The sequence below is a fragment of the Schistocerca piceifrons genome, chromosome X (assembly GCF_021461385.2).
Source record: "Schistocerca piceifrons isolate TAMUIC-IGC-003096 chromosome X, iqSchPice1.1, whole genome shotgun sequence".
NCBI classification, from domain to species: Eukaryota; Metazoa; Arthropoda; class Insecta; order Orthoptera; family Acrididae; genus Schistocerca; species Schistocerca piceifrons.
In genome coordinates, this window is record NC_060149.1 from 666,475,307 (window position 1) to 666,501,483 (window position 26,177).

General features: G+C 41.0%; 1 protein-coding gene across 2 annotated transcripts in view; it reads right to left on the reverse strand.

Moving 5' to 3' along the window:
- The window catches only part of LOC124722979, a 241,189-nt gene that overhangs the window by 135,234 nt on the left and 79,778 nt on the right, over nt 1-26,177 (reverse strand). For both annotated transcript variants that reach the window (XM_047248149.1, XM_047248148.1), the window contains 2 exons: nt 24,565-24,930; nt 21,511-21,918 (listed from right to left, as the gene is read on the reverse strand). In XM_047248149.1, coding sequence (XP_047104105.1) covers nt 21,511-21,918; nt 24,565-24,930 — 774 coding nt within the window. The remainder of the gene's footprint in view (nt 1-21,510; nt 21,919-24,564; nt 24,931-26,177) is intronic.

A 26,177-nucleotide genomic window follows, 5' to 3' on the forward strand; every position in this document is an offset into this window, starting at 1 on the left:
AACTTCCTGACAGTGGAAGGAGTGTGGGAAATGGAAATTCATCAATGAATGGCACAAGTGTAAGAAGACCACTGCACGTTCATTGGAAGCGTCAAGGCGTGGCACAGCCGATTCAAGGAAGGACAGGTGCTATGGCCGCTCATGTGAAATCAAGTATTCCACACCACATTACCAATAGCATCATCCAGCAGGCAATTTCCTTCATTTTTGAAGAGCAGCAAGTTATGGTGGCAGCCATTACCCAGAGGTTGAATCAAGCATCGGAACTACAATGGACACTTGTCCCATTATTTGATGAATTTCCATTCCATTCACCACCCTCCTTCCACTGTAAGGAAACACACTACACCCCCTGATGACTGAGTGCAGTGGACAGTAGACACAAGCAGATGCTTCCTCTGTCGCCACATGGGTGTGCACCCATGTCCCTCTAGTGATGAGTTTGGGGCCTCCGTGCTCTTACTGGGACCACACCACCTTCTGCAGGCAATGGCATTATGATCCTTTCAGTGCTTTTCATTTTACAGCCTCCAGCTCATTTATTTTTGAATGTCCCTAATAGCAGATTAACATGTTGGGTGTTGAAGCTACACAAATTCAATTTTGAAGTAATCCATCAACCTGATAAAAATCACAGAAATGCAGATGGATTTAGTAGGCAGGTTGGTGTATTACAGAGTGTCCCTCCATTACGAAATAGCAGAAGGTGCAATTTGCCGCCGGCCGCGGTGGCCGTGCGGTTCTGCCGCTGCAGTCCGGAACTGCGAGGCTGCTACGGTCGCAGGTTCGAGTCCTGCCTCGGGCATGGGTGTGTGTGATGTCCTTAGGTTAGTTAGGTTTACGTAGTTCTAAGTTCTAGGGGACTTATGACCTAAGATGTTGAGTCCCATAGTGCTCAGAGCCATTTGAACCATTTTTTGCAATTTGCCGACAAGGACTGCAAACTGTTCACAATGCATTCATAGTTCATTGTGCACAACTGTGCATTATGCCAAGAAGAAAAAGATTGGTCCATGTGTTGTAGTTCGAGTGGGCTCAAATGAACCAACAGGTTGCCAGAGTCAAGTAAGCCATCTGAAATGATTGGTATTAGTTCTTCACAAACACCAGCAGGGAATCGTTATGTGCTGACATTAATACACTATCTTTCATGCTATGTGGAAATGGCAGCTATTGTGAATCACCAAGCTGACACAGTGGCACTACCAATGGTAAAAAATTGGTTGTTGAAGTTCAGTGATCTGGATATGTTAATTACATATCAGAGCACCAATTTTATGTCGTAATCAATGAAACAGCTTTCATGTATCATGTATTCTTCAACAGGATGGCTCGGGTACTCCTCTGTCATATGTTGTCACAACTTAGAATTCTAGGATCCATGAAAGTACATGAGACTCCTGATAAATTAGCGGGGAAAGGGAGAGGGGGGAGGAAGTACCTCACATTACAATGACTTCCAACTTTCCTTTTCCTCATGGCTGAGACACACAACAGGTCAAAATTTTTCAATCACCTATCACGCCTACTGATTTTTGATTAGAACAAAGATTTCATTTTGAATATTCTATAGGGAAGATCAGTTCGTATCTGTAGAGTAAATGTCAGAGGACTCTTACTGCACCTGAAATCCACACAGAAGTAAACAGTATGCCAGCAGCTCCAATCTCTGTCTCAACAGTGCCATGTCACCTCCAAGAACAACATTTAAAGGGGTGCACAGGGGCCAGAAGACCTTTATTATATAAATAAAATAAGTCTAACAGATTGCAATGGCCACAGCACCACAAAAACTGGAGTGTGCAAGCTATGATCCAATATTTTAGTCCTGAACAAATCTAAGTTTGAAGTATCTGGAAGTCATTGTCGCATGTATGTTCATCAACTTTGTGAAGAACGAATGAAGAGTCAGTGTGTGATGCAAATGATGAAATAGCATGGTGGAATGTCGGTCATGATGTGGGGATGTTTTGCAGATGATAAAGTCTGTGATACAGTGATATTTAATGGAACATTAAAGAAGTAAAGATATCATAGGATACTAACCGACAACGCAGCTCCACCTGGTAAGAAACTTATTCACTGTGGATTTGTTCTGCAGCAGGAGAATGACCCCAAACATGGTACTAAATTGTGCAAAGGGTTTGTCAACAGAAAGGAGAAATGTGGGGAACTGAAGAGTATGACCTGGCCAAGATAGTCATATGACTTAAATCCCACTGAACTCATGGGAGTAACTGGATAGAGAGGTCAGAAAACAGAGTCATCTAATGTTGAAGATCCATGGAATAATTTACGCACATGTTGGATTGCAACGTCTGCAAAAGCATTAAAAAATTCTTATCTCCAGAATGCCAGGAGTTGATGCAGTTATTCTGGGGGCAAGGGTGCATACTCTGAAGAGGCTAAAATCTAAACTATATTGTACTGTACTTAATGGTAGAGAGTGAAAAATGTTTATTTTGTTGGTCTATTTAGTTTATACAATGTGCGTGTATTGCTATAAAGTATACAGTTTTCATCATGGCTGATCAAAAACTTTTGACTGGTAGTGCACTAACCAATAAGCATTAGCTTTTAAAGATCAGTAATTTATATGGAATTATTAATTTATATGGAATAAGATTCATATAAGTAACACAATTTGGAATACTTACACAGATGTCTGAAAGAACAGACACAGTTGACAATCCACAGCTGTACAAAATACTTCAAAATTAACACTCTGACTGTGCATTCCTTGACATTAGCTGTATTAGGTAATAGATCTACTACATAATAGTCAGAGAATTAATTTCAAAGTATTCTGTACAGTTATGGATTGTCAACTATGTATGTTCTTTCAGACATGAATGCAAGTATTACAAGCCTAGGTGGGCATACAGGAGTGATAACAACATTGATCTCAGTTCCTCACTGTATCATTCTCCCTGTTGTGGAAATCCATGTAATACTGCGGGCATTATGTGTAAACTTAGCAGACTACAGTATAAGGACGCAGAGAGTGTGATATATGGAAGTTTGGGTCAAATAGGAAACAGCCAAATTGGTTAAGGCAACAGCTCTTGATAAGTGGAATATCTAGGTTCTAGTCCAGATCCAGCCCAAATTTTCAAATGTCACTATTGGATAGTAGACCTGTACCTCACATAGGAAATATCAATGTATTCACTGTCCATGAACTAATTTTGAATCAATTTGAAATAACATGTATTTTAAAATTTGTTATTTATAAAGCTCAATAAAATAAAATTATAATGCTCAGTTAAAAACACAGAATTCACTGAGATTTTATTAAATTCCCCGAGATTTCCCCTATTTTCACACATAAAACTTAATTCCCTGAGAATTCCTAGTTTTCCAGAAAAATATGTCACCCTGGATTATTAAACTTAAATAGCAAAGAATGGTGAGCCAGTGCAGAATTTCTCAGGGACGTTACGAGAGGTATGGAAGCATGTACAGAAGGCCAATACAACGGCCCTCGAGTGTTACGGACAAATGGGGCCATGCAATCCATAGCTACCAGAGTAATGTGTTGGACAGTGAGCATCTTAACGAGCCTGTACACCCCAACGGGGAAAACGGAGAAATTTGTCATCCAGTATCAAGGTCCATATCAAGTATTCGAAATGATCATGGAAGTTGAACTACAGCTGTCGACTCTTACAACCATCATACATGTAGCATTATCTGTCCTTTTCAGAGAGCACCAGATGCATTACCACTTTCACTGGTGTTACTCGGTGCAGTATCGGCCACTATCCAGTCAGTCACATTTTCAAATACGTACAATGCCAGTTATGTCGCCACATTTCCTACAGCCAACACATCACACAAGGGCATTGCCATGAACAATTACGCTGCTGCCAATGAGATGCAAGCATCTCCTCTTTGAAGCTCCAGCAGCAGATTTACTTTAGTTCGAACATTCATGCACTGACCCAATTTTGTGTGTTTGCCAGCTGAATAACATCCAGAGACTTTCAGAGTGGCCTGGGCTCGATGTAATCTGAATAGAAATTGTACTGAAGAGAGACAGACCTGTAAATATTTTGTATCTGTACATATTTATACATTCAAATCTACTGTTAGCAACTGATGCTGCTACTTCAGCAACGACATTTTACTATTTGATATTAGATGTAGAATAAATCAATATCTGAATTCTCTGTTCATGAACAGCAAGTATTCCTCACTACTGTATCCACTAAATATCCACACAGAATTCAAATGAAGATTTAACAGTCTCGATAAACTGAGGAGGAGATAGAAAGAAGTAGGCAATGCAGAAGGTAGAGCAGGCACTGCCTGCACAAGCTACATGGACATCACCGGGTTAGGCCAATGTTAGAAGGATAGGATATTATGAACTTTTCTAGTTAAATGCATTTCTTTTGTGAAATGTTTGTTTAGTTCCATTTTTTAATAAGTGCATGATGTATAAATTATGAAGAATGGTTTGGTGAATTTTTTGCTTCGAGTATTGTTTATTTGTCTTGTTATGTAGTAAGTTAGGGGATTTGTTTTTGTTTTTCATAACGGGGGATATGTAGTGCAAGTGAAGGTGTAGTTACAAGCATTTTTAAACTGTAGATTTAGATGGAAATGGGAGAGGCACTATAATAAGGACAATGACTGATGATAAAACCCGAGGGAATAATAAAGAGTACTCTGGTGTCTGTGGTGACTACAACACCTGCAGAGATGATCATCTTATGAAATGATTCGAATTAGTAAAAGTAATGAGGATGCATTAATACCACATGATTTTAAATATGATCATTAAGACATAGGTAAGTTATAGAACTAGTAGAAAGGTTCATCAATGAGCAAAGTTAGCAGTTTAAAATTAATGTACAGTAAGTAAATGGTGTGTTGTTATACTGTTGCTGTTTAGGGAAGCATGAACTGATGATGCAAATATCTAATGGAACATCTGTCAGTATGTGACTACTTCGGAGAAGAGAGATTTTGTTGTGACTTCAGGGACTGATAGTGTTCAATGGGAGAATGTTAAAGAAGTGGTGCCAGGTGGACTTCATGGACTGATATTTTTTGTTGTCAAGGTGAGGAGCTGACAGTGTAAATCTGAGTATGTACATCGTATGCTTGGAAGAAGCTGACTGTAACTGGGAATGCACTTCACTGATGAAACACCCATTAGAAAAGCAAAAGGAGTCTTTCATAACCATATAATTACATTTATAGGGAATGGCCATAAATGCAAGGAAGAATGAATGTATTATAAGAGAAATTCATAATACTAAGAAACACCCCTCAAGTCTTGTGGAAATACAAATGGATTTGATGAACTGGTCGAGTTAAGGCACCAAAGTAGTGTAGCATGGGAGAGATTATTGCAGCTAAATTGTATGGTGTGTAGAAATGGCCTATGTTCATTCCAGGGGAGGGCAGAAAGCAAGCAGTACCTCATCCGTAAGTGGTCAGCAGATGATCTGCAGCAGTGTCAGAAAACCAGTTACCAGATGTCTGTTGAGAGTGATCCAAACTCACGCATATACATGTGAAATGAAACAATGGAAAGTCCTTGCTGGAATATCAACAATTATGGAAAGGCTAGGTTTCTACTCACTGTTGAGGTGACATAGAATTGTAGACAGCCACAATGAAAGGACTTTACACATTGAGCTTTCGGACAAAGCCTTTTTCAGAAGAGAGAGGAGGAAAAACACAAACATAAACACAAAACAAACACAAACACAAACACACACAAAAACCACTATCTTCAGCCGCTTTGGCCAGACTGCAATAATTGTGTTCAACAAAAGCAGCAATGGAGTGGGGCAGGGAAGGGAGAGGGATAGCAGGGTACAAGTAAGGGGAGAGAAGAGCATGCAAGGACTAGAAAACTACAGGACAAGGCTGCCAAATCAACATGTCACCTTTACAGAGAGTAGCAATCTCTCCTTTTCATAACTGTTGATATTCTAATGTGGACTTATCTGATTTTGCCTAACGACTTTTCCTCCATCACACAGCCTGTCATACTTTATTTTGTTACTACCTCTAAAGCATTACTCTATTCATCGTCTTTTCCTTCTTTCCTTCCCTGTGTTTTTCATTGCCTTCCAAATTGCGCGTTTTCTGACATCTGAGCCACACTATATCAATGGTCTCATCCACGACAACACATAGCTACATGACCACGCGGATTATCGGTGTAGTTCTCATACCTCAAAGTCTCCTAGTCGGTAATTAAATTATTCCTATTAATCCCATTGCCACCTTCATCCTCGCATATTTTCATGTTGCCTGGATCCTCCCTTCCCCTCCTCCACCAGCTTTTCCGAACTGACAGATGGGAGTTACCATCACAGCATGTTCTCTACTACCGAAATTATCCCAGCTTCAACCTACAATAACCTACTGTCCCCAGATCTCACACCCAACAATTTCTGCTCTCCCTGTCTTGTATCCTCCTCTCAATTCATATCACCTCACCCTCCCTGTGTGCTGCTCTCTGCTGACACACCAACCAGTCTTTTCCCCTCACTGTTCCTCTCTACCCTGCACTCCCCCCCCCCCCCCCCCACCTACCCGGGAAGCTGCACTTGGCAGCCTTGTTTTGCCACCTTCTAGTACCTGCATGCTGTGCCAGACAGTGGTCTTCTGTCCCCCACCTATACTCTGCAGAATAGTGTCCATGGGTTGTCCTCAGTATATGACCCAGTGATAATTATCACCAATCACTACGAGCATCTAGTGATACAGAATGCTTAGAGTTACAGGGCAGTGGGTTACTATCAAATGGTACAAGAGTGACATCTCATGGCAAATTTTTCGGCTTCCAACAACAACAACAGGTGCTATGGTCCGTAACCTAACATATCCACTACTGTGAGTGCCCAATAATCATTTGGAAATATTGCCAGCTAGGAAACTGACCTTCCTGTATAATATCTTGGCTCCTACTTTACTCAGTTCTTTGGTGGAGATAATAGATACAAATAAGGGGCTCATTAGTCTGGAGCAACATATTCAGCAGTATCATAATAGATATTGTGGTCTTCAGTCCAAAGAGTGGTTTGATACAGACAGCTCTCCACGCTACTCTATTTCGTGCAAGCCTCTTCATCTCTGAGTAACTACTGCAATCTACATCCTTATAAATCTGCTTAGTGTATTCATCTCTAGGTCTCCCTCTATGATTTTTACCCTATGCACTTCCCTCCAATACTAAACTGATGATACCTTGATGCCCCGAATGTGTCCTGCCAACTGATTTTTGTTTCTTCTCCCTGGATTTTAATGCCAACTCATTTTTGTTTCTTCTCCCTGGGTTTTAATTCCTACATATATTTTTGTTTTGCTTCCTTGACTACTTACTCAATATACAGATTGAATAACACGGGGATACACTTCAACCCTGTCTCACTCCCTTCTCAACCACCATTTTCCTTTTGTTCCCCTCAACTCTTATCTGCGATCCGGTTTCTGTACAAATTGTAAATAACCTTTCGCACCCTATCACCTTCAGAATTTTAAGAAGAGTATTCCAGTCAACATTGCCACAAGCTTTCTCTAAGTCTACAAATTCTATAAACGAAGGTATGCCTCTCCTCTTATCGCAATAGACAGCAACAAAAGAATCATGGTGTTAGGAATTTCATCTTCGAGTACAATCTTGATCCTAGTTGTCACTTGTACAACCTCTGTCTATGGAGGGGGACCGTCCATTCTCCCGAACTGCCCGTCTACCACATTGAGGTTACACTTACAATTCAAGCAGTAACAAGTGACCAGACTATGTATGTTGCGAGTTGGGTTGGACTAGGTAAACTAAAATCACACGCACAGGGTGGAAAATGTACAATGTGTGTAATGTTATGTAAATAGTATCATATTATTTCTTAAGTGATTCACAGACGAGGCAGCAGTCCAAGCTTCAGTGAACTGAATTTTCTAAAGGGGAGAAGAATTTTCCACCAACACATCTCTAAACAGACTTTAGAACCAAAAACAGAATGAGCAACATAGCTGCCAATGAAAACCTGCTGTCAGGGCTTTTTTTTATGGTTTTAGGGTGCAAAACTGCTACTGTTATTAGCGCCCAGTCTGTGGCTTAGGAAAAGGTAAAAAAACCAAACTGGAAATCAGCAGTGATGGAAGCAAAACTCAAAAAAGTGGGGAAACTACAAAAATAGAGGGAAAGCTTAGGAAACCACTATAGAAGGGGGGGGGGGGGGGCGTTTGTCCCCAAAAAGAGCTTCAAATGACTGACGTCATCTCAGTGACACTAATAAACTCGAGAATGTGATCGGCTGAGCGCGTGTCATCTGTTAAAATGGACGATATATCAGGTGACAGCTGTAGACGGGCACGTAATGGAGTAAAATAAGGGCATTCCAGTTGAAGGTGTCTCACTGTCCACAGTTGAGAGCAATGGGGATAAAGCGGGGGAGGATTGCCGCTTAAAAGATGTCGACGGCTAAAAAGACAGTGCCCTATCCGGAGTTTAGTTAAAATTACCTCCTCCCGAAGACGAGTTCGGGAGGAAGAGGTCCAAGCAGAGGTTAGAGCTTCCACGTCCCACAATTTATTATTGGGAAGTGTAGACCAATGTGCATGCCATAAAAGAGCAACAGGACGACGTAAAACAATCTGTAGATCGGCGAAGGGAACCATGTGAACAGCAGGCTGAAGAAGAGAGACTGCAGCCTTGGCCGCTGTATCAGCCACCTCGTTTCCACGGATATCAATGTGTCTTGGGATCCATAGGAACGCCACAGACATGCCCCCCAAGTGGAGCAAGTGGAGGCAGTCTTGAATCCGGTGGACCAGAGGGTGGACAGGGTAGAGAGCTTGGAGACTGAGAAGGAGAGGAGAGGAACTGGGTTTCTTATGAGCCTTCTTCAAAACAGCACGTTGAGGTGAATCAATCGTTGTGAAGTCAGGGTACATAAAAAAATCTTTGCGAGTAAGCTCTTTTTTGGAAGTCCGGGTGTATGATTTTGGGGCTTGTGATTTAGCAGAAGCCGATGAAGGGCGAGCCGTAGAGTGAGCAGGTGATAGTGGGGAGGTTTAACGGGCGATCTTTGCACTGGCCGATCTGACGACCGTGGCACTAAAGGTGAGATCACATGTCTGCGTGGCTGCCTCAGTAGGCCTAGGAGATGCAAGGACAGTGCTATATTTACCTGTGGGAGGCACAGTGGGCTTTCGACTGGCGAATAACTTACGAGCAGCAAATGTCGACACTTTTTCCTTCACTCTGATTTCCTGAATAAGCCGTTCATCTTTGAAAATGGGGCAATCTCTAGAGGAAGCAGTGTGGTCACCCATACAGTTGATGCAACGAGGGGATGGAGGTGGACAAGCACCCTAATGGGCATCCTTGCCACACAACACATTTGGTCGGATTGGAACACGACTGGCTGGTATGATTGAAGCGCTGACACCGATAACAAAGCGTAGGGTTAGGGATGTAAGGGCAAACTGAAATTATCTCATAGCCCGCTTTTATGTTCGATGGAAGTTGAACTCTGTCAAATGTCAAGAAAATAGTACAGGTTGGAACCAAGTCCTTGTCAACCCTTTTCATGACTTGAACAGCCGTTACGCCCTGGTCAGACAGGTAGTTTAGAATTTCCTCGACGGACAATCCGTCGAGGGAGCATGTATAAACCACCCCGCATGATGAATTTAAAGTGCAGTGTGCTTCCACCCGGACAGGGAAGGTGTGTAGCAGTGAAGTTCGCAGCAATTTTTGTGCCTGGAAGGCACTGACTGCTTCTAACAACAAGGTGCCATTTCATAATCGGGAACAAGACTTTACAGAACCTGCAATTGCGTCGACACCTTTCTGAATAATGAATGGGTTGACTGTGGAGAAGTCTTGACCTTCGTCCCGACCGAGAAACAACAAGGAACAGTGGCATTGATGGAAGAATTGTCCGTGGCTGAGACTCATTTAACTTTCGCTTGTGAGCAGACATAGTAAAGGATGAGGAAACCATTGCAGAAGTATCCCCATGATTACCGGCGTCTCCAATGGCATGCTGTTTCCTTGCGTGGGCCCTCTCTGAGGGCACTCCTGCCTTAACCGATTGTTCACACCTCCCGAGAAACGAACAGAGGGACCAATCGGCACTTTCGGAAGGTACCAGCTGGAGTAATCACTCCCCACTGGGCCTGGCCGTTACCAGGGAGTATGTACGTGTCCTACCTGTCTACCAGGGGCAGGGAATTACGCGTTACCCCGTCACCGGCTACACGTGGGTCAGCCTTCAGACACGCACAGGGAGGAACAAAGGAAAAGGGGGGGGAAAGGGGGTGCGAAAGGGGGAGAAAGGGGGGAGAAAGGGGTGCGAAAGGGGGGAGAAAGGGGTGCGAAAGGGGGGAGAAAGGGGGGAGAAAGGGGGGCGAAAGGGGGGCAAAAGGGGGGCAAAAGGGGGGAAAGGGGGGCAAAAGGGGGGAAAGGGGGGCAAAAGGGGGGAAAGGGGGGCAAAAGGGGGGAAAGGGGGGCAAAAGGGGGGAAAGGGGGGCAAAAGGGGGGAAAGGGGGGCAAAAGGGGGGAAAGGGGGGCAAAAGGGGGGAAAGGGGGGGCAAAAGGGGGGAAAGGGGGGCAAAAGGGGGAAAAGGGGGGAAAGGGGGGCAAAAGGGGGCAAAGGGGGGGCAAAAGGGGGGAAAGGGGGGCAAAAGGGGGGGAAAGGGGGGCAAAAGGGGGGGAAAGGGGGGCAAAAGGGGGGAAAGGGGGGCAAAAGGGGGGGAAAGGGGGGCAAAAGGGGGGAAAGGGGGGGGCAAAGGGGGGCAAAGCGGGGGCAAAGCGGGGGGGAAAGGGGGGGAAAGGGGGGGAAAGGGGGGAAAGGGGGGGAAAGGGGGGGAAAGGGGGGGAAAGGGGGGGGAACGGGAGGAAAGGGGGAACGGGGGGAAAGGGGGGGAAAGGGGGGAAAGGGGGAACGGGGGGAAAGGGGGAACGGGGGAAAGGGGGAACGGGGGGAAAGGGGGAACGGGGGGAAAGGGGGAACGGGGGGAAAGGGGGAACGGGGGGAAAGGGGGAACGGGGGGAAAGGGGGAACGGGGGGAAAGGGGGGAACGGGGGGAAAGGGGGGAACGGGGGGAACGGGGGGAAAGGGGGAACGGGGGGAAAGGGGGAACGGGGGGAAAGGGGGAACGGGGGAAAGGGGGAACGGGGGGAAAGGGGGGAAAGGGGGAACGGGGGGAAAGGGGGAACGGGGGGGAAAGGGGGGGGAAAGGGGTGGAAGGGGGGGAAGGGGGGGGGGGAAAGGGGTAGGGGAAGGAAAGGAAAGAAGAGGTCTCAAACACCGCAGCGGAGAAGAGGGTAAAGAGAAGAGGCAAGGAAAAGAGAAGTACAAAGAAAGGACAGAGACTTTCCAGCATAGAAAGCGAAGAAGAGAGACTGTCTTACAGTTACAAGTGTCTGTCTCGGGACGTAGGCACAAAACATACTCCCTGAGGGGGAGAAGGGGAAGGGTAGAGGCCAAGGTGGTGGTGGGGGGCGGGGGAGGTTGGGGGGGCAGGTTGGGGGGCGCAGGTTGGGGGGGAAGGATGTGGAAAAGGAAGGTATGCAGTCCAGAAAGGAAAGAGAGCTGCACTAGCTTGGGGTCCCGTGCTCGTCACGCACATATCCACAAAAGAGTTGTGGACCCCCTGGGGGGGGGGGGGGGGCTGTCAGGGCTGAAATCACACTGAAGGGGCACGGTACAAGACACCAGACCATTGCAGTGAGAAGCTGCACCATCACATGCTATGCACTGGTGTTGCACTGCTTCAGCCTCTACATGACCAGAAGCAGCACCTTTTCATAACAAACTGGGCCGAGTGACAATACAAGCTGGTTGCCTGGAGCTAGCAGCATTCAGTCTCCAGCTGCTACCTGACTTCACACCAGCCAAGGGTCCCATATGGGCCACTTCACATCTACAGCTGCATAATCTATTAACTGCTGCTCTATGGTGCACTGCTTGTCCCAATGCTACCAGCGTTCAAACAGCAGCCATTGAGTGGAAGCCACCTCCTGGATGACCTCATCTGGATGCTGGACATCTCCAAGAGGGCTATGGTTCGCAGTCCACGAACTGACACACCTTGTACCTGACTCACTGCCAGCACTGCTGGTAAATGGCACATACGTGCTTCACTGCCCAAGGAATGCTGACATGGCCCCACACACACACACACACACACACACACACACACACACACACACACACATAAAGGACACTGACACTGTTACTTCATGGTGGCCACTGGCCTGGCTGGTGTTCACAGACTACCTTGTGTTACACTGAAGTGGGCTCTGCTGGTAGGGGTCAACGCACAAGATTGAGATGCCACAGTCGGTTATTGTATGAGTATCTTGTTAAATGAAGTATGATGATGATACTGCTGCATTTTTGATTCCAAGACCACTAAGGAACTGGTACTAAGCACCCACAGTCCTGCTCACAATCCTGATTCAAGCATCCTGTCACTAGCAATGCAAGCATCCCACATGTAACACTCCGATGAATGCAAGACTTTATAGACTCATTAGTGATACTAGCCAATGAGTAAAGAACAGTAGAAGAAGGTTTTATGCTTCCTTTGAAAGAGTGGGCAAATTTTTGGTGCTTTTATGGTGGGTGCTCCTGTATCCAAGGTAGCAGATGTATTTGGTGTTTCAAGAGGTACAGTATTGAAGCTTTATACTGCATACAGGGAAAGCAGAAAAACATCATCCACTAATAAAGTCATGACACGTACGAATGTGTGTAGATTGTGATGAATAATTATAGGACAAAAGCTGCAAAAGTCACAGCAGAACCGAGTGGCGCACTTTGCGAATTCTGTCAGTACCAAAATACCATGATGGGAGATCCATTTAAGTAGAGCATTGATGGGCGAGCTGGAATTCCAAATTCACTTATCAGTCATGCCAATGTCCACAACAGGAAAATGTGATGCTGAAGCCTTAAAGCCTGGACTATGGAGCAATGGAAGAAAGACATTTGGTTGGATGAATCTTATTTCACACTATTTCCAATTTCTGACCATGTTTATGTCCCAAGAGTGATGCACAGCAGGAGTTTGGTGATGATTTGGGCACAGATATCGTGGTATTCTACGGCTACCATGGTTACTCTGCAAGGTTGCCTTACTGCTGAGGATTATATGACGATTTTGGCTACTTAAGTCCATCCCATGATACAATGTTTGTTCCCCAGTGGTGATGCTGTGTTTCAAAACGACAGGGGTCCTATTCACACAGCTCAGATCATCCACGATTGGTTTTGTGAGCATTAGGCTGAACTGTCACATCCTCTCTGGCCACCACCGTCACCAAATCTCAATATTATTGACTTCTTTGTGGTCTACTTTGGGGAGAAGGGTGCATATCGCTGTCCACCCCCGACATTGATACCTAAACCTGCCACTGTTTTGCAGGAAGAAATGTACAGGGTCATTCCATGTCAAATCACCCTGATGGTCTGAGATTTTCATGAAACTTTGTACATTTGATTATACTCATAAGAACTTCTGCAATTTTTATTTGTTCTCTAATTACAATGTTACATACTGCAGTTTTAATAAAGTAATGTTCTACAGGGTGTATACGTGGACAAGGAAAAAAAATTCCCAGATTTTTCCCGGATTTCCCAGTTAACAATACACTTTCTCCCGGGTGACAGTATATTTTCCCTTATCAATTCTTTCAATAGTTATGGATTTATATAAGGATGTACAATTTCCTGGCACAAGACACGTTTTGGAAATATCTTTGATGTGCAGCAACATGTACGCTGCGTATTTTCGTATTACGAAAGTATACATTGGAATTCCACCAAACACCACATGTTACTTTCCGAATCATTGAAATTGACATTTTGATGCACTTTTGTAAGCCATTCGTAGCTCATGTCACGTGATCTCGCCAGCCGATGACAGCGGATATTCAGAGCACAGGACACGTGATGTAGTCAGCCAACAGCAACATCACTGTTAAGTAGCACGAACACACAAACACGGAAAGTTAATAGTTTAAATTAATATACATAGTGTTGCTACAAGAAAAGAAAAGCTTTCACATATAATATTGGTCTCAAGCTGCAAGAGAAGCTAAGCTTTCACATATACTGTTGATCTTTTTTGCGTGTGTTACACTTTAAGATATATCACACAAATGTGCCAGTAAAATTTTTAATAATGACATAAATGTCTGATCTTCAGGGTTCGAAATTCTTCTAAATGGCTCGTCATCAAAGAGTTGATTCTTAAATGAGAGTCAAATGCTCTGTGATTTAATAAATTCATGCTACATTCCTGCACATAGTTCAACTTACGTAAAAGGATATTTACTTTGAAAGTAACGCTTTTTAAACCACTGCTCGCAATTTTTTCCCGCGACCTGTTAGAAATAGGTTCGTTTCAGCAGTTGCCAGAGAGCGCAGATAACAAGCAACACCGCACTTTGGTAGCTATCATGACATAGGAAACCCGTATGTACATACGTGTAAAACATTGAATGATCATACATTATGTCATAAAAGAAAGAAGACATCAGAGGATACTGCAAGAGCATCGGAATTTCGTGAACCATATAATTAAATGTGCACATTTAAAGTGCATACTTAAAGGGCACATTCGTAAGTACAGATTCCCAATGAAGTAGACCGCGACCTGATATTAAGCTTTTCAGTGTGGTTTTCGGGATGTAAATTTTCTTGGAGCACCAGTACTGTATTATATCATGTTTGGTTCTTTACTGTGGCATAATGCCATACGAGCATGAAAATGTGCACTTGAAATGCAGCGAACAGTTGAAACTAGCCAGTACTGTGGAATTAAACATTTCGTTTAAGATACATTGACTGCCTCTGCGGAGAAGGTTAACAAAAATTTCTTTAGCAAACAGACAAAAACAACTTCATTGTTCCGCAAGGCGATAATGCTTGACTGTCAGAAAGGTGGAAATAAAATAATTAATCCATAATTATGTGAATGGGTTTTAATTCACCTGATAGCTCCTGGCCACAGATATCCGTTTTGTTTTCATTTGACGTGAGAGTAAACGAAGGGGAAACAGCAAAATCACTAAATGTAAACACGTGGAGGCTACCCACTATAACTCAGACTGCTCTGTGCATCAGCCCCGGATCTACGACATATGCAAACTGGAAAAAAAAAAAAAAAAAAAAAACCAAAAAAATTTCAAAATCTGTTCATCTTGTAGTGCACATCTTTCTGAAAAGTCTGAAACATAAAACATATGTATTCGAGGAAATGTACGACATATTATTTGGTCTTAAGTATGCCAAAGTGCAGTGCCACGCCTCTTCATAAAGCATTTTTCTACCGCACGTCCAAACTATATTCAGGAGGGTGGAAATTGAAATGTCTTATGGTGCTTCTCCTGCTCCCAGTCGGCCGGTTTGCCAGCCCGCACCTCTTAAAATAGCGGATGTGATTATATGTAATCAAGAGAACAAGAACCCTTCAGAAAATCTGAACTCTTTATTGCCTATTAGTTAATAACTTGCTGTTTTGTGTGACATAAAATTAAATATAGGATATATAAAACCAATACTGACAAGAGATAAGCAAGAAATTACACGTTTCTTCAAACCTTAGCTCCTAGCATTTTTTCTCTCTAATCTTGCTACAGCTTTACATGGCGTGTTTTTCTTTCTGCAAAAGAATCTATTACCTCATCAAAGTTTGTCAAACAGTTTGCTACATGAAAAATCGAAATGATGTTATCTAAGACTGAAAAAGCTGTTAATACAACTAATACCCAAGACTGGTGTGGTTTATTGATCTGATAACGTCTATTTTATCACTGTCTGCTGGATAAAACAAAGTAGGCCTTTTTAATATGGCAGCAATTTTGTAACAGACCAAATAAACGAGACTCTCTTGGCACAAATGGCCATTTTTATAACACGACATAATATAATCCATGAAGTACCAATATCAAATGCCTATTAGGCCTACTACAAGCAAAAAACTTTATGTTAGGAAACAGTTTCACATTTCATTCATACGCACCAGCTTCTCAAGCATGAGATTGAAAAGTAGTATTACGAAATTTTTATATAAATTTGGAATCATCTTATTCTTCCATAATTTGTGTGATGTACCCATTTCTTCTCCTTCCTCGTTCTAACAAACAATCTTGTCATCACCAATTCTGTAGCTATTGCTGCCACTGTCAAAATTTGTCCGCCAATTAACTTCACTAACCTTGCCAGAATCACAGGTTTAGTTATCCCACGATTATTTTCCGGTTAGGCATTATTACGTGTTTGAACAACATGTTTTCCGTGTTACTTCCACAATAGAACTTATGCGGCTGCTACCTAGGGACTGTACTACTTGGTCCTTACTAGTGTAGCGATCTGGCCAAAAATTTTCTGTCAAAATTTCATTTCTTGGATACACTGAGAAGATAATACGTAAGCTTTCTCACCTGTTATTCCTGTCAGTCGTTTATTTCCATTCTGGTAGTCTGAATCTATGGATTTTGCTAGTAATTATAACAATGCCAATCATTCGCAAACCAAATCAACCACATAAACAGACAGCGATTGGCATTCAACCGTTCGCCTTTACTCCCTCAAGCTTGTGTAGCCCCGTCCCCTTTTGTCTGCGGAAAGTTTATTTCTAGATGGGACGAGGATTTTTCTGACAGACATCACGTACACTATGCATGCATTCTTTCAAAAGTCACCTTATGATTCATTCAGAAATCAACTTAAAATGTGTTCAATAATCAACAGGGAAGTGTTTAAAAATCATATGAATAATCGATAGAAAAACGTGCGCTGAATGCTAAGCGCTTTATGAAACAAGTTTTTTTCCTCAAGAATATGAATTTGGCGCCCCCCCCCCCCCCCTTCCCCGGTAACATCTAGCTGCTTGCTGCGACTGCTTGCAACAGCCAACAGCCACATTCCTGCGGCCAGAAGCTGGAGAATCTACTACTCAAATGTGACTCAACTGCGCATGCGCATAAGCCCGCGCGTAACTGCTAAAACAAATCGAATGTAAACAGTTGCGACTTCACGCTCATTGGAGGCAATTTGTTGTTATGAAGCACTGAAAAGTCTTCCTAAATCCTTTGACACATTTTCAGTTGGCAGACGCTTGCATGAGCACTGTGTGTCGATGTATATGGCGCACTTCCATTGCAATTTAAGTTATTTTTGTTTTTTTCTCTCGTTTATGGTTTATTGTTGAAGTATTATTGTGCAGTAGCGGGATACAGTAATATCCTTTGTTAGTGTATCGGTTCTTACCAGTCAAATTACAAAAATTTAACTGAAAAAACTACAACAATGAAAAATTCCCGGAATTCTAAAATTATCCCGGGTTTTTCCCGGTTTTCTCCCGGATGAAAAAATTCTCGGGTTTTTCCCGGATCTCCCGGTTGTCCCGGGTCGTATACACCCTGTTCTAGTAATTTGGCTCTGCAAGGATATCCAAGCAAAATTTTACTTCTTTACAAAAATTTTTATAACTCAGGCTTTTCTGAAGCTTTTGACTTGGATTTTTTCAGAAATTAAGAGAGGCGTCCAGTTAACAGATGGTTCAAATGGCTCTGAACATTATGGGACTTAACATCTGAGGTCATCAGTCCCCTAGAACTTAGAACCACTTAAACCTAACTAACCTAAAGACATCATACACATCCATGCCCGAGGCAGGATTTGAACCTGCGACCGTAGCAGTCGCACGGTTCCAGGGAAGCGCCTAGAACCGCTAGGCCACCGCGGCCGGGAGTTAACAGATACACAATGATTTAATTAGTAAAGTTACAAAGGAAATTGTAAAAAAATATTAATGTATGTTACTTTTCAATTTCTGGACAAATTAAACAGGTGTTGAAAAATGTATGTATCACATTTCTCCAGTGTGCTGGGAACCTAGTTTCGGTCTTAAATAATTCCCAGGATTGTATGTTTTGTAATAAAATAAAAATATTAATGGGGTTTCTATGAATCAACACACAAATAGATCTGAAATCAAAAAACTATTTACAGCAATCAAAGAAGGGTCAAACTTCAAGTATCCAGAATGAAACTTCAAGTATGTTCATCGAGGCCTGACACCCACTGCCCTATATTTTCATGCAACTTTTTCAACAGTTAGATTTGCCACAGTAATAACCAGTGTAAAATCACTTCCATATAGTTTATGGCAGAAAAATAAAAATGGTAAATTTTCAAAAAGCATACATAAATACTGTGGCTGAAGCTTTCCAGTTTGGTTGCATTACTTGGGAGGGGGAGTAGCTTGGCTTACTTTTCCATCACTGTCAGATTTTTCCAGATACTAGAAAAAGAATGTATCTTCATGGGAAAGAATATTTAGTAACTCTGACTTCTGGGAACATAGAAAATCAACTTGACCTATTATAGCTCAAACAGTGATTTATTAAATATACAAAATACTTTCGGACAAAGCTGTTATCAAGACTTTTTATTGATAATCAAATATGATAAACGAAAGACAGCACGAGTTTTTACAGACATGGGATTTTAATTTATGTCTAAAAGTTATTCATATCATTGTTCAGAAGGTCATTTAAAATACATTATGTAGACATATAAGCTTTAGTACGTGTTTCACATTTTGTTAAAATTATAAAAGTAGAGAGCCAAAACTTATAATTTTAATTGAAGAATCTGCATTACTAATATTTATCTTTATTTATGGGTATCAAATGAGCACATTTAAACAACAATTATTCTATGTTGACAAATGTATAAATTTAAAATATACATGTTCAGCAGTGAAGATATTTTGAGTTTTCAATTGAAAGTTGAAACACCATCTCTATTTTTAATCCACTGTGACAAACTGGATTTTGTTAACATCATATCTTTTTGATTAAAGTAATACGTTCTTCCTAATGTGGTTGACTCTGGTACACCAGCAGTACATAAAATGTCTTCCAAAGACACAAGAGTCTTCCTTCTCACCCAGAATGAGTCCAAGGGGGGTGGAAAAAGATTATTTCAGCATCTCGTCCATCATATAGCTTCCTGATAAAAGCAAAGTACTATCTGTCATCATAAACGGCTGCTATAAAAGAGTTGTTGAGGAAGGATGAGTGTCCATTGAGAGACAGTTTCATTGAATGAGAAAATCAAGGAAGGCTTTACAGAACAAGTTATTCTTGTAAGTTCTAATGAACAACAGGAAAGTGGTTAGAAACTGTCAAAATTCCTGGTACCAGGTATTGTGTGGGTTGCCAAAAATCTCTTCTCTAAGCTCTTGTGTAGGTTATCTGCATTGATTTTCTCTAACAAGTGGGAAAAAATAAAAATAAATTAAAAAGTCAATATTAGCCTTGAAAAAACTATGAAAACCAAATGTTGTTAGTATTTGTATATAGTCCTCTGAGGACTATCTTCTCTCATCATATGTTTTACTGACCCTCCCAATGTGTTCACACAAGTTTTTGAGGCTCTTTCTATTTTGATATAGTGCAGTGCATTCTTCAATGAATTAATGCAGTTTCTTGACTCGCGGGTAGTATTTAGTCAAAAACTTAACCATTTCTTTCAGAGCAGCATTTTCAAATCCTACATCATGCTCCATATCATCACCTGTGAACCAATAGTTTACTATTACCAATTTATTTTCCTCATTTATCACATCACCACAAAGAGTATGGATCGCACAGCCATTTCTTGTCCAGTGGTGACTCTGAATTTTCTTCTACCTTCCAAACTTCACAGAAGAGGACTGCTACTTCTGCAAGGTTCGCAGAAGAGCATCTGTGAAGTTTGGAAGGTAGGAGCAGAGGTACTGACAGAACTGAAGCTGTGAGGATGGGTTGTGAGTCATGCTTGGGTAACTCAGATGGTAGTGTGTATGCCTGTGAACGGCAAAGGTCCCAAGTTTAAGTCTCAATCCAGCACACAGTTTTAATCTGCCAGGAAGTTTCAATTGACCAGATGTCCATTTCTGTTTTCAATTTCTTCTCCTGTTGAACCACATACTCATTAACGTCAAATATTGCATTTTTCTCTCTTCTTTGACCAAGAGAGAGGTGCTTAAGTTGAAACTTTATTTTTTTCCCCAGATGATCTTACACTAGCCCCTTTCTCTTTCATTAACTCTACCACTGCATCAAAATCTTTGGCTTTCTTAACAATTTCATCATCCATTTTATCCTCTCTACTATCAGAAATTTTAACACTGTAATCTAATGCCTGGTAATCTTTTTTTCCAAAACGTGGTTCACTTTTTCAACCTTCCATTTGCCACCTAACATCTTGCTGTTATTTGGGATGGAATGAAGTTTGAAGAGAGAGCATCCCAAATCATCTCAAATTTTATTTGCATCCTCAATACCTTTAAGTTTTAGTCTCATAAAATGTCACCTCCAGGTCACCTGCTTCACTTTCATTTGTCACTGATTTCAGCTTTTTGTTTACAAATCTTACAAAACGTATTCCACAGTTTTTTGCTTGAGTTCTACACAGTTTCTCTTAGCACTTAATGATTTAGACAAAGCCAAGATTATTGACATCAAGAATTTTTTAACACTGTGTGTGTGTGTGTGTGTGTGTGTGTGTGTGTGTGTGAGAGAGAGAGAGAGAGAGAGAGAGAGAGAGAGAGAGAGAGAGAGAGAGAGAGAGAGAGATAATTTAGCAGCATGGACAAGAAACTACCAGATTATGAGAGGGAACACAAGGATTTGCTTCACTGTTACAAAAATCTGTCAACATTTGAAATATTTTCCGTCTTTGCACATTAGCAGATTGTGACACCGTACTGCAAAAATATGAAGAAATAAAGAGAAAATGTCACAATTATGTAAGTAGTGTTTAAGGATAAAGAGTGATGAAGTAGACATCAGACTAAAGAAACCTTACTATGCAGGACAGTGGTAACGATACCTGCACAAATAGTAATGGTGTTAAGATTGATGCTGCAGTGTGTGAACACAAAGTGAAAACCTGTACCTTCACAGTCAACAGCAACAGAAAGAATCACTACACCACAAAAGTATCAGAATGCATTGAAGTTTGTAGCATATGTTACAGTTCTTAATGCAAGGACTTTCAGTTACCAATTTTTGAAGTTCAAAGAAAGTGTGTTTAAAGCAGTATCTAAACAAACCACTTCCAGACTTCTATTAAGCCACAAAAAAATGGCTCTCACTACTTTATGGATAACTGTGATGAGAAAGATAATAAAACTATAGTAAAAACACATCCCTTCAACAGAAAATAAGAATAGCAGTAGTCAGTGCCAACAAAATTGGCTACGCTTTAAGACCTTATAGCTCTGAGTCCCAGTTATTATTCTATTAGACAGTAATCAAAAGTGTGAAAAATTAAACTAAGAGTTCGAGAAGAACAAGTTTCACAATATGTGTTATATATATTTCAATTCACCTCCCTCTTCCCCACAAGCTAACAACAAAACACAGAAAGGATGTGAGTGCATTTACTTCTAAAACTATTCAAGAGGAAGTTTCTGACAGAAATATACCATCCTAGCTGATACTACCATCAAAGTGATACTCACTTTCAACGTCATCTGGCTGAAAAGAGTTGCTCAAATGTACATCAACAGTTATATCCTCAAACGTAGCCACAGACGTTTGGTTGTCTCCATCTGATGTGTCTGCTGACATTAACTTCTCATCACAGATAATACCGCCATCATTTGCATCCATATCTCCATTTTCCCTCTTAGTTTCAATGTCAAGAGTTCCAGTTCGTAATGGTGTGTGCCTGCTGTCCATTACAAGTCTTTCAGTAACATTCCAGTTCTTCATCAAGTATTCACAATGTGAATCTTGACTTTTATTGTCATCTAAAGATTTTTCCGGTCTTCCTGTCACAAATTCCTGCATTTGGGTTTCAGATTGTTGTAATGAAGATGCTGGAGTAATCTCTCCTGACAATTCAATGTCACTTACCAACTCAAAACCTGTAAATACAAACACAAAAATAAGAATTATTTAATACACGCAATTAATCTCAGCAAACTGAATGCAAGAATAGTCAAAAATGACAATTCTAAATTATAAAGAAACACAATAAGTATGTACTTTTCATCTGAGAAGTCAGACTATGAATCTATCTACACTAATCAATCGCTAGTATCCAAGCATTTGTGTACAGTGAATAAATTTGTATCTGCATCTCTCTTACATTTCACCTCTACATCTACATCCATACTCCGCAAGCCACCTGACGGTGTGTGGCGGATGGTACTTTGAGTACCTCTATCGGTTCTCCCTTCTATTCCAGTCTCGTATTGTTCGTGGAACTTGCTATGGTGTGACTGTGTGACTGAAGGTAAGGGAGCAACCAGAGACATGCTATGTATGATTATTTTTTCACTTCTTGCTAATGAACCATTCTAGATGTGAAATACTCCTCCAGTTACACTAGATTTTTAACTACGCAACATCAACATTGTGTAAGTAATACCTCATAGGTGTCTTAGGATTTAGGCTATTACAAAAATTTAACCAACATGTTGCAGAATCAGTTAATTCCAAAATGTTTGGTAATGAGAAAAATGCCAAGTTGCACTACGGATTGCAGTCCACGTTAAACTGGCTGTGTAGGGGCGGAGGAAGACGGCATACCACCACCAAGGGGAACCCATGTCTAGTAACGCAATGCAGTGTTCACACCAACATTAGGGCTGATGACAGCTTTACCTAATAATTAACATGGATCCCAAAAATTACTTTTAGATACCTCTTATTATCTCTAATCTTATTTACATTAATATTAAAAAAGACACCAGCTGAGTTACTCTGATACATCATGTGAGGGCATCTGGCAGAGCATAATAACATTGTTAAAGTGAACATTATTACTTGCAACAGAGCTGACAAGAATCAGCAAATGTTTTTGCTAGTAATTATGGGACCTTATAAATATATTAAATACCTTTGGGCATTATGGTAATGTGTGCACTAGATTTTGCTCATTCAAATATGTGATTCAAATACAAACTGTAGGGGATAACTGGGACTTGGTGGTGCTTATTACAGATGGTGTCACCCTTACCGTGGCATACATGTCAGTACCTGGTGTATTAACTTATAAGACAATACAGAGTGCACAATGAAATCAGCTTGGGGGTCAGGCCATTCAGCATCTATTTCATTAACTTCTCAAGTTGCTAGTCATTCATCCCCTGGAGGACAGCAGTACGACAAGTACTGCCACCTGTGGAAAATGTTGGGCAACAAAGTGAAACACTTCCTCAAACACCCTGTCACTGTTGTAGTTTAGTGGCTAAGAGTGTACACATATCTACGCAAAGGTTTGGAGTTAGATATTTGATTATTCCAATGACACTTACTGGTATTTGCAACTTTGGAAATGATTTGCGAATGTGAATATTACAACTTGCGCCTTGAATTTAAGGGACAGGCACAATGCAAAAACTTACCATTTTGAAAATGTACAAGTTTTAGTTAAGCTAGGTGGCATTGAAAATGTATACCTGGGTTGAGGGCAGATTTACACCATTAAATGCTTTATTATTATTATTATTATTATTATTATTTCTTTCCTTTCTCAGACATTATGTCTGGTTAAAAATGGAAAGTGACACGGACCTTGATCAAGCGTGACTCCCTTTTAACTGTACGGTATGTGTTACATTGCATTCAGGAACTTTCGGGTAATTGAACATGTATCAATAATTACAGATTTATGTAGTTGTATATATACGTTTGGATGTAGCTGTATTGTGTTAATGTACTGGTGAATATTGTGTGGTATGACTCCTGCAGTTGGTAGTATAATTGGTGTAATGTCAACTTTATCCTGATGTCACATGTCCTTGACTTCCTCAGCCAGTTGGATGTATTTTTCAATTTTTTCTCCTGTTTTCTTATGTATTATTATTATTATTATTATTAATCATCATCATCATCGTATCATACTCACCATCACCATCACTGTCATCCACCATAGCAATCCTGCCTGGATCTTTTAGTATCATTGGTGGTAGCACCCCCCCCCCCCCCTCCCGATGGATCTCTCAAACAACTGTCGTCTCTCTGATTCACACAGGGTGTTCCTGAATGAATCGTCAATATTCGAGGATATAACAGCAATGCTCATTAGAAGCAAAATAAAGTCTGGTAAACATGAGCTCTTAAATGCATACCTTGAGAGCTATGAGAACTTGTTCACTAGAGGAGATGTTTGACAGTAACAAAGATGAACACATCGTTATAGCTTTTAAGGTATGCTCTTTAGAGCCAGTGTTTACTAGACTTTTTTGCTTCAAATCCATGAATACTGATCATTTCTCCTGGGAGACATCATCCCTGCTTTAAGATGTTATTTCTGCAGGGGCCAAGCCATTATTCAATTGGACAGTAAACAACAAGTAGGTAATATTATATTGAGAAATTCAACAAAAGATGTAGTGCAACATATGTTAAGACATATGACAGTACTGTTTTCCCTTCTGCCACAAGCTAAAGAGAACAGCATGGCAAAGAAGTGTATGCAGTTGCTTTCAAAGCTATGCAAGATGAAACTTCTGACAATAATATACTAACTGGGCTGGTACTAGGATCAGCAACATGATACTCACTTTCAGAAACATCTGGCAGAAAGGAGTTTGTTGAGTGAACATCAGCAGACATTTGGTTGTCTCCATCTGATCTGTCTGCTGACATCAGACAGGTCATATTTGTGCCCATATGTCCATTTTCACTCCCATTTTCAGTGTCAACATATTTAGTTTGTAGTGAAGCATGCCTGCTGCTCACTACACATCTTTCAGTAACGCTGCAGTTCTTCATCAAGTTTTCACAAAACAAATTTTGACTATTATCCTCATCCAAAGATTGTTCTAGTTTTCCTGGAACAAACTCCCGCAATTGGGTTTTTGATTGATGTACTGAGGATGATGAAGTAATCTCTTCCGACAATTCAGTGTCACTTAATAACTGAAGATCTGGAAAAAAGAATTATATGATACACACATTCAATCTGAGGAAGAAAAGGTCAAATAGTAAAGTATATGGGTTGACAATTATAAATAAGCAAAACAAAAATGTACTTTCCATCTGAAGTCAGACTGTCAATCTATACACACTAATCAATCACAATTGTTCATGACACCATGTACAGACAATAAATTTGCACCTTCATATCACCGATATCTCATTCCATGGTATTAAACAAGACACAAGGAGAGTTAATACGTGGTAAGATGGTTGAGGGCATCGGACACTGAATTCTCAAGCTGTTTAAGTGGACGTCACTTCCAACAGAAGTGACAAAATCAACCATACATGTCAGAACTTAATGGACCTTAATAGATCTGTGAAATACCTTTGAGCATGGCATAATATGTGAACTAGAAAATGCCTCATAAAACTTATGACTCAAATACAAAACCTACTGAACATCTAGCCCTGCATATTGTCTATCCCCACTTGAGACATTTAGGATGTTAATATGTGGTGCTACAAACTCACAACATACTGTATTTATTCGATTATAAGACAAGGTGTTTTCCCAAATTCATCATTCAAAAGTTATAGGGTCGTCTTATATTTGCAGATGAAACTATAGCCGCTGAGGTCATCATTTTTATGTTGTTTAATTGAGTGATATAGGAGTTGTCTTATGTTTACAGACGAAGCTTTGGCTATTTAAGACACATGATGATTTATTTCATAGAATTTGGAAGGGTAGGTACAGCAAACGATACTTGAGAACCAACAGTCCTGATACACTGAAGTGCTGGATACACTACTGACCTTGCTCAAACAATCACGTTACATTTGACTCACGCACATTAATGCGAGGGGGACACCAGAAACTACGAACTAGCTACCACAATAATCTACACTCTGCTTGACATATGATAGTTTTGTGAAAAATGAGAGGACACATCATTAAATACTACCATGTTGTTGCATTTGAACAGGTTTGCAACAAAAGTTCAGATACATGAATCAATACCGTGTATAAACATTTATGGTGCTTTGTAAGTAAAGGTAACGCTGAAAGGCGAAAATGTCCTTCAAAAAACACTGCTCGATTCTGAATGCAAAACAATATTTTATTTGGTAATGAGATATTCTAATAATTTACCAAGTGGGTTGCAAATGGGAATTCAGCCGCTGTTCACATAATCAAATACCTAATAAAAACATTAACACCTTTCAAGCAGCTTCAGAACAAGATGGTGAC